This window comes from Equus przewalskii, chromosome 21, assembly GCF_037783145.1.
Source record: "Equus przewalskii isolate Varuska chromosome 21, EquPr2, whole genome shotgun sequence".
NCBI lineage: Eukaryota > Metazoa > Chordata > Mammalia > Perissodactyla > Equidae > Equus > Equus przewalskii.
In genome coordinates this window covers 41,718,491-41,731,477 of record NC_091851.1, presented here as the reverse complement: position 1 = coordinate 41,731,477, position 12,987 = coordinate 41,718,491, and the positions used below count along the sequence as shown (strand labels likewise).

Sequence of the window (12,987 nt, the reverse complement as noted above, 5' to 3'; positions counted from 1 at the left end):
GCTTACACATTCCCTGCCTGACGGCCCTGCCTTTTCCCTTCCCCGTTCCAATGAATTCTGCCCTCTGCATTCTTTGGTTCATTCACTCACTCCTTGCATCCATTTATATACTCTGGGCGTCATCTATAAGTCATGCACTATGCCAGGGGCTGGAAACTTAAAAATGAATAAAACACAGTTCCTCGGCTCCCCAGGACTTTATAAAGAATGGCTTTAAATCTCAGCTCAGCTCGCGTCACCATCTGCCTCCACAATGGCGCTCCTTCCTCTACAAAAGACAGCAGAGCTTTCCTTCCTGCAGGCGGAGGAGATTCCTTGTATGTGCTCATAGACCTAGTGCCTGGCAGGATTCCTGGCACAAGGTAGGCACTTAAGAAAAAGTGGGTGAATGACACTGAAACACTGATGGACAAATTGATTGACTTGACTGAACGAATGAATCATTAAGTGAATGAGAAACCCCCATAAATCTTCCATCCTCTTGTCATTTCATCCTCTTCTACTATAAGTCAATAATAATAATGGCTCAGATTGATTTGTATTGAGTAGGTGACAGGCACTATGTCAAGAAATCACTTGCCTTACCCCATCCAGTAAGGTGTGTAGTAATATAATCCTCCCTTTATAGAGGGGGAAACAAATGCTCAGAGTGGCGAAGTGACTTACCCAAGGACACTGAGCTGGTAAGGATGCCCAGCCAGGATTTAAGACCTGGCCTCCTACTCCAGAGCTAAAGTTCACATCAAAATTCTGTGTATTTTTCACAGGAAGTGTTGAGGATGTTATGAAGACCTTTAAGAATAGGTTCATATCCTGTTCATAGTGATAAAATGAACCTGAATTTTATTTCCAAAGCTTAGAGAAATGGCAACTGGTCGAAAATCTAGGCTGCAAGGATATGGGAATGCCACCCCCGCCATCTTGAGGAACAGAATCTACCAGTGATTCCACCAGACCCTTGGAACCCCACTGTCCCAGGGGCCTTCTCTCAAGTGGAAATTAACTATCTGCCAAACGTGGTCTCCCCTGGCGGCCTAATGAAACCTGCTCTCACGGGCTGCCTGGCCCTGATTCCAGCTCTGACAGATGTTTGGCATGAAACATCCAACGAGCTATCTTTCCTTTCTCCAATTCCTCTCCCTTATTCTGACACATGGAGAAAAAAATGATGGGTACTCCTCTCATCAAAATGTTACAAGAGATCACAGAATATTATTGAACTGTCAAGGAAATAGAGCAGGGGCTTACTTCTTGAACGTTACGAGAAAAAAAAAGGAGAGAGAAGTAAAGAAAAAGTGAATAGGAGAAAAAGATTGCTTTCCTGCTAAGGAAAAAATGCAGTGGAGACACGACTTGGTGAGCAGAACTCTGGCTAAAACAATGCCTCCTTTGTCACTTGCGGCCTTGATAGAGCAGACTGTTAGTGAAATCAACCATTTGGGGCCAAATTTCCAAGTGCAGCATTATGCTGAGCACCAGATGCACTCAAACGGTTATTTTCACGGGGAATGAAAGTGATTTGCATCAATTTATTCAGAGCCATCTGAATTCTCAGCCACATGCATAAAACAAAAATCACTGCTCCCTTTGCTTCTGATAACTTTTTATGCCTCCTTGCTAAGGAAATCCTCTCCCCACCTGTACATGGAAATGGATATCCTCAAAGACTGTTTGCCAAGGCCTGTTAAAGCGGACTCGATTGGAACCTGCACCTTGTTTTGGCCTTGGGAGGGAATGGATTGGGTATTCTGGCTTCATTTTTCTTTTTCTCTGCACTCATAAAACTATCTATTCAATCCTTATTTTGTTCATTTGACAAACCTTTATTAAGCCCTGTGCCAGGCCATGAGCTTATTATAGACACATGGGGCCTAGTCCCTGCCCTCTGGTGGCTTAGAGCCTCCAGTGGAATGGCCACTTACTCAGAGGTCAGCTTTTGAAGCTAATGCATAAGGCAAAAATCCCATAAGGTCACGTTGAACCTTTAAACTCAATGGCTCAAACTCAATAGAAACAGGTGCTTTAGTGACAAGATGGCACACGTATGCTGGAACGGAGTCCAGTGAGTGAAGGCACGATTTGTGTCTCCTGTCTTAGGTTCACTCTGGAGTGGCGGGTTGGTGGGCAGATTGTCTAGGCCACGCAGATACGCCGTACTTCGTTTTCCTGAGCTTCGCTTTGCAGAGCGGGTATAACTGTGCATATTTATGGAGTCCTGCTGAGTGCTAGGCCCTGCCGGAGCCCACAGAGAAGACAGGGGCCTTACCTCATAATCTGACACTGTCATGCTCACATGAACACCATCAGTGTCTTAAAAAACACCAAACAACGGTGCTCAGCCCCATCCCCCAGAGGCCTGGTGCGCCCATTTATATCCCTCATATCCCCACTGCTTCAAGGTGAGTATCTTTCTCCCAGCCCAGCTCACACCAGTTTGTGCGAGTAAACAGGACTCATTAAAGAGCCCACATTTGTTGAATCTTACTATGTCCCTCCTCAGTGCCTAACGTGTCCTTGCTCATGTGGACCACACAACATCGTGAGTCATACACCCTATTATCACCCACGCATGACACATGAAATAAACAAGGCAAAAGGAGGCTGGGCCGTGTGGCTCAGAAGCGACATGCAACCCGAGACAGCCTAGCCCATCACATTCTGGCCCAGCCTTCCAGCAGGGCCTGCCCTACCTTCATGCCAGGAGTTCTCCACCTCCTGCTATTGACCTTCTGGGCCAGTTCACTCTTTCTGTCCCGTGCATTGTAGGAGGCTTTGCAGCACCCGTCTACCCACCAGATGCCAGTAGCACATTCCCCCCCCCCTGCCCCAAACCCAGTGTTGACAACCAAAAATCACTCCAGATACTGTCAAATGTCTCCCGGTAGGAAAACCACTACCCGTTGAGAACCACTGGTTTAGGGTGACTCTACAATCCAGCATGCCTGGTTTACATCTGTTATCTACACATAACTCTTAATCAGGGCCAGTCACACAGGGCCCCATGCTCAGAGGGACCTCACACTTGGTCTGATGCTGTGCTATCACCGTCTTGAAAATCTTAATCTTTGAACAAGAGACCCTGCATTTTCATTTTGAACCAGGCCTGCAAATGACATAGCCAATCTTGCTCTAAACAGGGTTAAACTTTCACTCTCAAAAATGTCCGACCTGGGAAAAAAGTTCCTACGGTCACCCTTCTGATGATATATAACAGAGCCTTTAAAAGTTCACCATGCAATTTTTGCCTTATTGAATGAAAACTACGAAAGCCTGGTTTACTTGTCTGTAACATGTTGACTGTACAGCCGGCTTTGGTCCCCATGTATACTCATGCTTACACACGTTTTGCATTTTCTATCATAAACTCCCAGATGTACATCTACCCCGACATTTTCCCCAGTAACTGCCACCTTTTGCTACCAGGGAAATGGCCATAATCTTCAATGAAAAGCCATGTCAGGGAAATAAATATCTTGGCAAAAATATAAAGCACAAGAGGTATGTGTTGTTCCCCTAAACTAGGGATTGCAAACCGAATGCCAACATGGGTTGTGCAGGGAGCATAAATGAGTAAAACCTCCTGGTTGTCAATACAACAAGAAATGACAAGAATTATGAAAAACTGAAGACCATTCGCCATATCAAAATGGTAGTCGCTATTCCATTATAACCCAGGTAGGCATGGTATTACCAGATATTCTCATTTTTTCAAAAGATAGAACTACATATTTTGTGTGAAACCTCCCATTTTAAACATGGGGAACTAATTTAATTTTTTAAAAATATCATCTGTGCCAATACCTTGTAGACCAAACAAAAAGTGGAGTGCATGTGCGAGCCCACAACACCTGCCCTCTAAATCTTTGGTGATCTTAACTCCCTCTCCCTGGTCTGGCCACTTGAGACATCGGCCTAAGATTTCTTACTGCCTGAAGCTGAACCAATGGATAACTTTACCCCTCCCCCTTGCTAGTTGCATAATGGAGGAGGATTTGCATTTTTCATGCTGGGACAGGTCAATGAGTATTTGGGTAGGAACCTACTAAGTGGTTAATTTCCAGTTCTGCAGAAACAACTCACTGTATCTCCCCAAATGCTAAAAGCTTCATAGTTGGTGACAACCATCCATCCTGGCGCCACCTCTGAATGCCCTCTCCATGCTGCATTCGGGTTATCAGATTCTGGTCACGTCCAACACTTTAATATTATGGGGAAAAAAAAGCCACAAAAGGCAGAGCATGTGTCTGCTGGGGCAGCCAAAAGCTGGAACCCCTACTGAATGATGCCTATGGTCTCTCTTAAAATGAGTGATTCTGGTTAAGATCATAAGTGGCCTCTGATTTTACTGAAAGGTATTTGAGATTATTGCTTTGCCTTCAGCAAACTCCTAGGAGAAAAAGTGAATCCACGTGGCTTGGCGGGCAGGGACGGGTAAAATAATTGCATTTGTATCTAATGCCTAAAAACCAGGGTGTAGAGTGGGGACAGTGAACTACAACCTGCAGGCCAAATCCTGCTGGCCTGTGTTTGTACGGTCCAGAGCTAAGAATGGTTTTTACATTTTTAAAGTAAAAAAGAAGAGGAGGGGAAAGAGGAGGAGGTTGTGGAGGAGGAGGAGGAAGAGAAACAGCAGCAGGAACCAAAACCTAAAGTATTTACCATCTGGCCCTTGCAGAAAATGTATGTCAACCTTTGGTGGAGATGGATAAAGCACTTATTTCCTAACTTCTCAAAATAGATTAGAAATTGTATTGAACTGACTCCATTCATCTCCCACTCCTCATCACCATTCCTATCTTTATCCTCTCTGCCATGATTGACACTGGGAAAACTACATTACTCCCCATGGCCCATATGGTCAACCAGATGCACCCTCTGCCCTCATGGGAACATCTTCAGTTTATGTCACGACCTGCTGTCTTGCCACCATCAGGCTTTCAACTTACAGCCTACTTACGGAGCCACCATCTCAAGCATTAATACCAGTTTTATAGCTTATAAACAAAGCTACAACCTGTTAGCAACATTCAGTTTGTCTCCTTTTCCAGTAGAGGCACAGCCACCAGCTAAACGATGACCACAGCAAGGCTACAGGAGCTGACAGCAGCATTTATGAATCAGCTGAAAGAACTATGAAAGAACCATTGCACGGTGCAAGTTATGATGTTGTTACAAGCGACTGAAAAGAACATGCTCAGAAAATGACTTTTCCCCCCTAATATACAGAAACAAAAGTCACAGCAAATTTACGGGGGAAGGCTAAGTTGCAGAAGTATCTATCGTGTCTGAACAAACAGTTTAGTCTGTCTTAAAATGTCTGTTCCTAGATGTAGGTTAATCCCACTCAGCCTCTTTTAGTTTCTAATGAATTCATGAGAAGTGCTTTGTGGCTTAACTCAGTTAATTTAATTTTAGCTGAGTAAGGACAGCACGGTTTCTAAAGTGTGGACCGAGGAGCCAGCAACACCTGGATTTAAATCTTGGCTCCATCATTTCTAGCTGTGTGTCCACACTTCGAACTCCCTAGCCATAAAAATGGATATTAGTTCCCAAGTCAATAGAGTCATGTTGAAGATTAAATGTTAATACATGTCTGGTGCCTGGAGGAGTGCCTGGCACATAGCAAGTTCTTAATAAATGTCAGATACATTATCATCACCATCAGTAACACGTAGCAACTGTTGATCATCCTAAAACTCAGCTCAGGCATAACCTTCTCCAGAAAGATGCCCTTGCCACTTACTGGAAACCCCATTTCTAGCACCTGGAAATTTCCCTATCAAGCTTTTAAGCTCCACAACATATATTTTTTTAAATCAGTATCTCTTATCACACATTTTTATGCATTCATAGTGAGGGAATCCTCCGTCTCCCCCACCAGTGGCAACAGTTGTTTGCCATATGCCAGAAGTTCAACTATTGTTTCTGTTCCTACAAATATAATTATGTAGCCATGGTTAAAAGAAATTAAATGGAAGAGAAAGACATACAGTCCCTTCCAGACCCTCAAACCACAGTCCTGCTCCCCAAGGGTAATCAACATTCCCAGGTAGGTGTGTATCCCACCGGAAGTTCACTTTCTGTGCTTACAAAGTGCGTGTGGGCCTGTCGTGCTGCCTCTTCCTCATTTACTCCACACACCTTTGATATTACCGAGGGTGCACTCTTCATGCTCCTGAGCTGCTTTGTATACTTCCTGTGACATCACTTGCCATCATTCATCTAATTATCCCCTTTGGGTGGACACTGAAGCCATCTCCAGTTATTTCTGTTATTACAAATAAGCTCCCCAAGAATGGGAACCTCTTCTCCGGAGTCATTTCCCCAGCACCTCGTGGAGAGGAGGGCTCAGCAAATGTTGGTTAGACATCTAGTGTAAGAATAAAGAACCACTCCCCCCAGTGACACTTGTGTCCACACCATCTTTGTTTCTGCTAGTCTATCTTCGGGGTAAATTCCTAGAAAGACTATTGCTCAGAAAAGAGATGCGTGAATTTAATTTTGATAAATACGGACAAATTGCCCTCTAATGAGACCACAATCAATTGGACTCACAGAACTATATTGCTGCGTATGTGAAGGGTATAAATCATAACTCCTTATCTAAATTTGAAGCTCCTTTAAAAATGCAAAGGATTTTTTTTATGTTTTATTTTATGTTCTCCATAAGACCTGCCATATTGCTTTGCAAGCAATAGACAGGTGTTTGATAAAAGAAGTTTGAATGATAATTAATAGACCAGGATATAAAAAGGGTTTAATTCAGAAGGGGACAAAGCCAATAATTGCTTTATCAGTACACCAATTAAAAAAAAAATCTATAGGTTAACCCAATCAACCCATAAGCAGAAGAGGTAAAAACATGTTTTGGTGTGAGACAGTGGAGGATGTTGAGTTGTGAAAAGAGTATTTATACATAGAAAACGCCAGCAGGCAACGGTCTCTTTCAGCATCTGAATAGTAATGAAATCGATTCTATGATTTCTTTGATTTCCTCTATATTTAAAAAAAAGATTGCATAGCATATTGCTTTCTAAATTAGGTTGAACATAAATGATTTTGGCTTCCAGAATGGTGGACGAATTGCACTTGAATTCTACAAATTCACTAGCAAATTTTATTTGCAAGACTAAGTTCGAAAGTAAGTCTATCAATTAAACAAACAAAAAACAAGAGGAGATGAAGTGGAAAGAGTGAAAAAGTGTCGTTCAGATTTCACTCTCAAACCTGTGTGCAGTCAGAGCTCCAGGGTATGAGGGAGAAGTCACCCAGGAGCCTAGATGTCACCCTGTGGCCCCCGAGAGAGCCTTCTTCATTGCAGTCATTCTCCACCTTGTCGCGTTTGCCTTGAAGGAAATTCTAAAAGTGACAGGCCCGGACGTGGAATGAGGAACATCCCACACACCGCCACTCCTTGCTCCAAAATTAGACTTTGTCATAGACACTGATCTCCAAGGTGGCAAAAATAGCTAGTTGCTCAAGGGAGCCCCGAGCTGTCCCCACGGTCTCCCTGCAGCTTCTCCGGCTGCAGCTGGCAGCTGATGGCAAACAAGCTTGCCGCCCCATCTCGTTCAACAGTGAGTCCCTCCCCGGGACTCCAGGCCCAACCCCACTCCCTGTTCTAGCATCCTTTAGAGTGAAGATGAATAACACACTGAATGTAAAAAGCAAGGAGGCGAGAGAAGAATTATGAAATACAAGATTGCGACCAGGTGCCCAAACTACCCAAAAAGGTGGGATTTCTTTAACAGTGATTTTTTTAGATATACTCTAAGTTGATAGATATTTCTGAAAAGTACTCTGATATTCAAGGTAATCTGAAAACGCTATGACTATTCTTAGTGGAGACATAGGAGGGACACAAAAAGCCTTAAAACTCTTCAAGGGAGAAAGGTATTGTAGCCAGATGCAGAGATTTAGGAACCAGATAGAACAATCCTACATTCTTGGCTCCACTGGCAATGAGCTCTATGGCTGCAGGCAAGTGACTTAACCACTCTGAGCGTCAGTTTTCTCATCTATATGAAAGGGAGAGTGATTCCTTCCAGGCCAAGGGCCATCAGTAATACTGTCTTGAATTGTAAGCCCCAGGGAGCATGGGCCTCACCTGTCTGATCACCACTATATCCTAGAGCACATTATCAGAGCATATTCGGTCCTCAATAAACATTTTCGAACGAACAAATGAATGAGAATGAATGAATGAATGAATTTACCTCACAGAGTTACTGTGGTGATTAGAGAAAAAGCAAGGAAAACATCAGGTATATTGTAGAAGGTTTGATAAATGGTAGTGGCTGCTATTACTAAAGAGCCTGGCATATAGCAGATGTTCAATAACCAAATGGTATCATTAGCAAACACCACAAAGTAGGAAAAATATTTAAAAGTCAAAATCAAAGCACCAAATAAATATTATTCCAGAAGTTTGCACAGTGTGGGGACAGACCCTAAGGTGGCTCCCAGGATTCCTCCTCCAGCGTTCATGCCCTGTGTGTCTGTCCCCTTTCCCGACTGTGGGAAGCATTTGTGACTTGCTTTGAATCAACAGAGTATGACAGGGAGATGGGATGTCACTTGCATGACTATGATACGTGGGACTGTGGCTTCCACCCTGCAAGGAGACTCTCTTGCTGGATTCTATGAAGTAAGCAGCTTTGTTGGGAAGGCCCATGCAGCGAGGGACTGAAGGTGGCCTCTGGGAGCTAAGGATGGCCTCCATCCAACAGTCAACAAGAAACTGAGGCCCTCAATCCTACAGCCACAAGGAACTAAATTCCATCAATAACCAGGTGAGTTTGTGAGTGGATCCTTCCCCTGTCTAACCTTGGGATGAGACTGGAGCATCTTAGCCTCATGAGAAACTGAAGCTGGAGGCCCAGGTAAGCCATGTCAAAACTCTTGACCCGCAGTAACTTTGAGATAATCAGTGTACTGTTTTATAGTGTACAGTTTGTGTACTTTGCTATACAGCAACAAAAAGTTAAAACATGTAGTAATGTAGGCAAGACATGAATTGGCCACAGCATGGGTAGCCACTGCCCAGAGAAGGACCACTGGCTGAGAGTAACAACAGAGAGAGGCAGAGACTGTGGAGATGTGAGGGTCCCTATTCTATCTAAAGAGGGCAGACACTACTGGACACATCTGACTGTTGCCATGTGGGGATGCGAGAAGAGTGTTGCCAGATCTTTTCACTTTTCAAGATAATACAGAAGTCTGAGTTTTATGTGAAACCTCTTAATTTTTAAATGTTGGCCACTAATTTGGAGTTTTTAGAATGGCAGTGAGCTAATCTCATGCAGGGCAAAGAAAACATGTTTAGGGGTTGATTCAGAGATAAGGCATAAAGTGGGGTTATCTCAGCACGCCTCCTCCAAATTTGAGCCCCACTACTTCCAAGCTGGTGGCCTTGGGCCTTCAATCCAAGGGTCATTATGAGGATTAGAAAGTATAAAGAAATTCTTTAAAATGTTGCCTGTTACAGAGTAGAGATATGATACATTTTTATTATTATTGTATAGTTTCCTACAGCTCTTGTAATAAATTACCACAATTTAGTGGCTTAAAATAACACAAATTTATTCTCTTAAAACTCTGGAGGCCAGAAGTCCAAAATCAGTTCCAGTGGGCTAAAGTCAAGTTGTCAGCAGGGCTGGTTCCTTTTGGAGGTTCCAAGGGAAAAGGCGTTTACTTGTATTTTCCAACTTCTAGAGGCCACCTACATTCTATGGTCACGTCTCCTTCTTCCACCTTCAAAGGCATCAGCCTAGAATCTTCAAATCTCTCTCTCTCTGTTCTTTGCTTCCATCATCACATCACCTTCTGTCTGAAGACGCCTCCCGTTTGCTTCTTATGAGGACCCTGGTGATTACAGTGGGCCCACCTGGATCATCCAGGATGATCTCCCACCTCAAGAGCCTTCACTTGATCACCTCTTGCAGAAACCTTTCTGCCATGTAAGGTAACATTCACAGGCTCCAGAGACTAGGATGTGGACATCTTTGGGAAACCATTATTTAGCCTACCACAATTATTATTATTATTATCATTTTATTCCCTGATCAACAAATCTCCTCTTTTTGACCTCTGGGATTCAGGGTCACAAGTCTGATCCAAACCAATTCACTCAAGGTTACAACTTCACAGTGGCGTGGGTCCCACAGTGAGGCATTCTGTCTGTACTTGTGGTCTTGGAAGTTTCACAACAGCGGCAGCTTACAGTGGGTTAGGGCTTCCTAATAACGAGGCTAAGCCCAGAGGTTAGCTTCACCATCTTTCTCCATTTGTGACATTGGCTCCCTCAGAGAACCAAGCCAGCAGTGACATAAAGGCAATGCCTAGATGAGAATATAGCCAGATCTGTGTGGATCCAATCACCAGAAAACTCAAAACTGTAAGCCAGGGAGGGTAAGCCAGTTTCATTTGTTTCATTTTAACCTGGTATCTCTTTCCTCCCCTAATCAGGGATTGATCCAAGTGCACTGAGTTTCAGCATTTCACCATCCCCAGTTTAACCTCTTTGAAAGCCAGATCCCATTTTGAAGCTTACTCATTTCCACCTAAAACAGGATGTTGTGGCTTTAAAATCACATTCATTTTGTAGAACTCATTAAGCATACAGCAAATTAAGAGCAAACATTATTTTCCAGTTAAATTTGCAAAGGGATGATCTCAACGAATTAATCATATTCCTGATTAATTTTAGCGAAAGTTATGAGAGGGTTGTAAACGGAAAAACGTGTGTGTGCAGAACCCGCCTTTCAAGTGCAAAACAACTTATGCTAATTGATGGTTTTACCAATAAGGTACTCTTGGAAGAACTTCTTCAGATGTTTAAAGGCATCTAATGGGATAGCTACACAACTTTAACGCAATGACATGTTGCCTTGTAGGATTGAAGTGACTTGAATTCTACTTTACAGCTATCTATCTATCTATCTATCTATCTTTCACCCATCCTCTCATCTATCCATTCACTCATTTATCTATCTCTATTGCAATATCCAGAATTGGTAAGCATATGGAGTTACGGAAACCATGCTGCATTAGTTCAAAAAGAACATTTTTAAATAGTTGGGGGAAAAAGCAAAGAAGACTATTTCATGATATGTGAAAATTACATGAAATCTGAATTTCAGTGTCCATTAATACGGGTCTTTTTTGGACTACAGCCGTACCCATTTGATTACGCTTTACCTGTGGCTGCTTTTGCATCACAACAGCAGAGCTAAGTTGTTGCAACAGAGACCATCGCAGGCTACAAAGCCTAAAGTATTTACTACCAGGCCCTTTACAGAAAGTTTTGCTGATCCCTGCTCTAAAATTCCAGGGCACTGCATGCATAAGTCATTTGGGAATAATCTGGGGCTGCTTTGGTATAGATCATACTACTGGCATGCTTTTCCCCCTCTTTAAAGCCAACCATCCTACGTGTTTAAATCAGGCAGTTTCAAACTACCCTACTCTTCCCATGCTAACCCAGCTCCTCTTGGTTTTACAGATTTCATTCCAGATGTGAAGCTCTTTGCATGTTGTTTGCAGCCACAATGCATGACTTGCATTATTTAACTGTTGTCCATTCAAGAGTTCATGAATGTATTCTTCTTAAAGGAGAAACACATGAATCCTAGTTCTCTGTACAGGTCGCAGTCCCTAGCACAATGCAGTGAACAGAGTAGGTGTTCGGAGAGAGCATTTACATATGCTCATGTGTATTTGTTTGTGGTGTCTTTATACATTGATGACTATGAAGGTTTATCAACCAGACATGGCAAATGTGTGGCTGCGGGCAGGATGGGGTCTATAGACAGATCTTATCTGGCCCACAGCATTACTGTTTTGTTGTTGGTTTTAAATGAAATTAACTTCCAATAGTTATAAACTAGAAGATATTATATACGGACTCAAATCCTTTGCTTCTCTGGAAAAAAATCAAGAAATCTCCTACATGGAGGCCATAATCTCATGTCAAGAGCTGTCTAGTCTTGGGCTTCTCACACTTCACTCCAGTTTCCCTTCAGCCCTCTCTCTCACATTTTCTTTCTGGTCGCTGTTGACATTTGAAATGATAACTTCTGATACAGCTATAAACATACTTCTACAGGTAAATAATCCACATAGCTGTGTCTACAGATGTCCATACACATCCAAATTGATTTTAACGTACACACTCACTATAATGCACTGAATGATTACGCTCCCCCCCTAAATTCCTATCTTGAAATCTTAACCCCCAGGGTGACAGTATAGGAGGTGGGGCCTTTGGGAGGCGATTAGGTCATGAGGACAGAGCCCTCATGAATGGGATTAGCGCCCTTATAAAAGAGACCCCAGAGAGCCCTCTCACCCCTTCCGTCTTGTGAGACACAGAGAAAAGACAGCCATCTACGAATCCAGAAGTGGGTCCCACCAGACAATGAATCTGCTGGCACCTTGATCTTGGACTTTCCAGCTTCCTAGTGAGAAGTAAATAAATTTCTGTTGTTTATAAACCATCCAGTCTATATTTGTTGCAGGAGCCCAAACTGATTAAGACAAACACACATTTATAATGATTGAGGCACAAAGGAGATAAACAGGAAAGTATGGTTACTGTGTTACTAACTGGCTGCTTTGGGCTTTCCGAGAATGGCGTTTAATCCAAGGAAACCATTGCTGACTACAGGAGTAAACCAACTGCTCAAATAATGCTCGCCATGTTTTTCAGCAGAAAGATTCCAAGGTTGCATTCTATAGTTGTATACACTGGGTCATAGGAAGAAATGCCACACGTACCATTGAATTTTTCACGCTCTGTAGCAAGCGCTCGTGCTGCTCAGCTATGGCCAAGGCAGCAGAGTGCACTTTCCGGTAGATGGCCTCCCCATCTCGAGTTTGAAAAATAAACAGCCCTTCACCAGTCTCACACATCCTGTGAAAACAAAAACAAAAGGCTGCTGAAAACCCAGCTCCTAGACACTCAAGGCACTGAGAGCCTAGAATAGT

General features: G+C 43.1%; 1 protein-coding gene across 5 annotated transcripts in view; it reads right to left on the bottom strand.

The window, feature by feature from the left end:
- The window catches only part of DOK5 (docking protein 5), a 152,254-nt gene that overhangs the window by 23,530 nt on the left and 115,737 nt on the right, over positions 1–12,987 (bottom strand). For all 5 annotated transcript variants that reach the window (XM_070589600.1, XM_070589602.1, XM_008530832.2 and 2 more), the window contains exon 6: positions 12,778–12,913. In XM_070589600.1, coding sequence (XP_070445701.1) covers positions 12,778–12,913 — 136 coding nt within the window. The remainder of the gene's footprint in view (positions 1–12,777; positions 12,914–12,987) is intronic.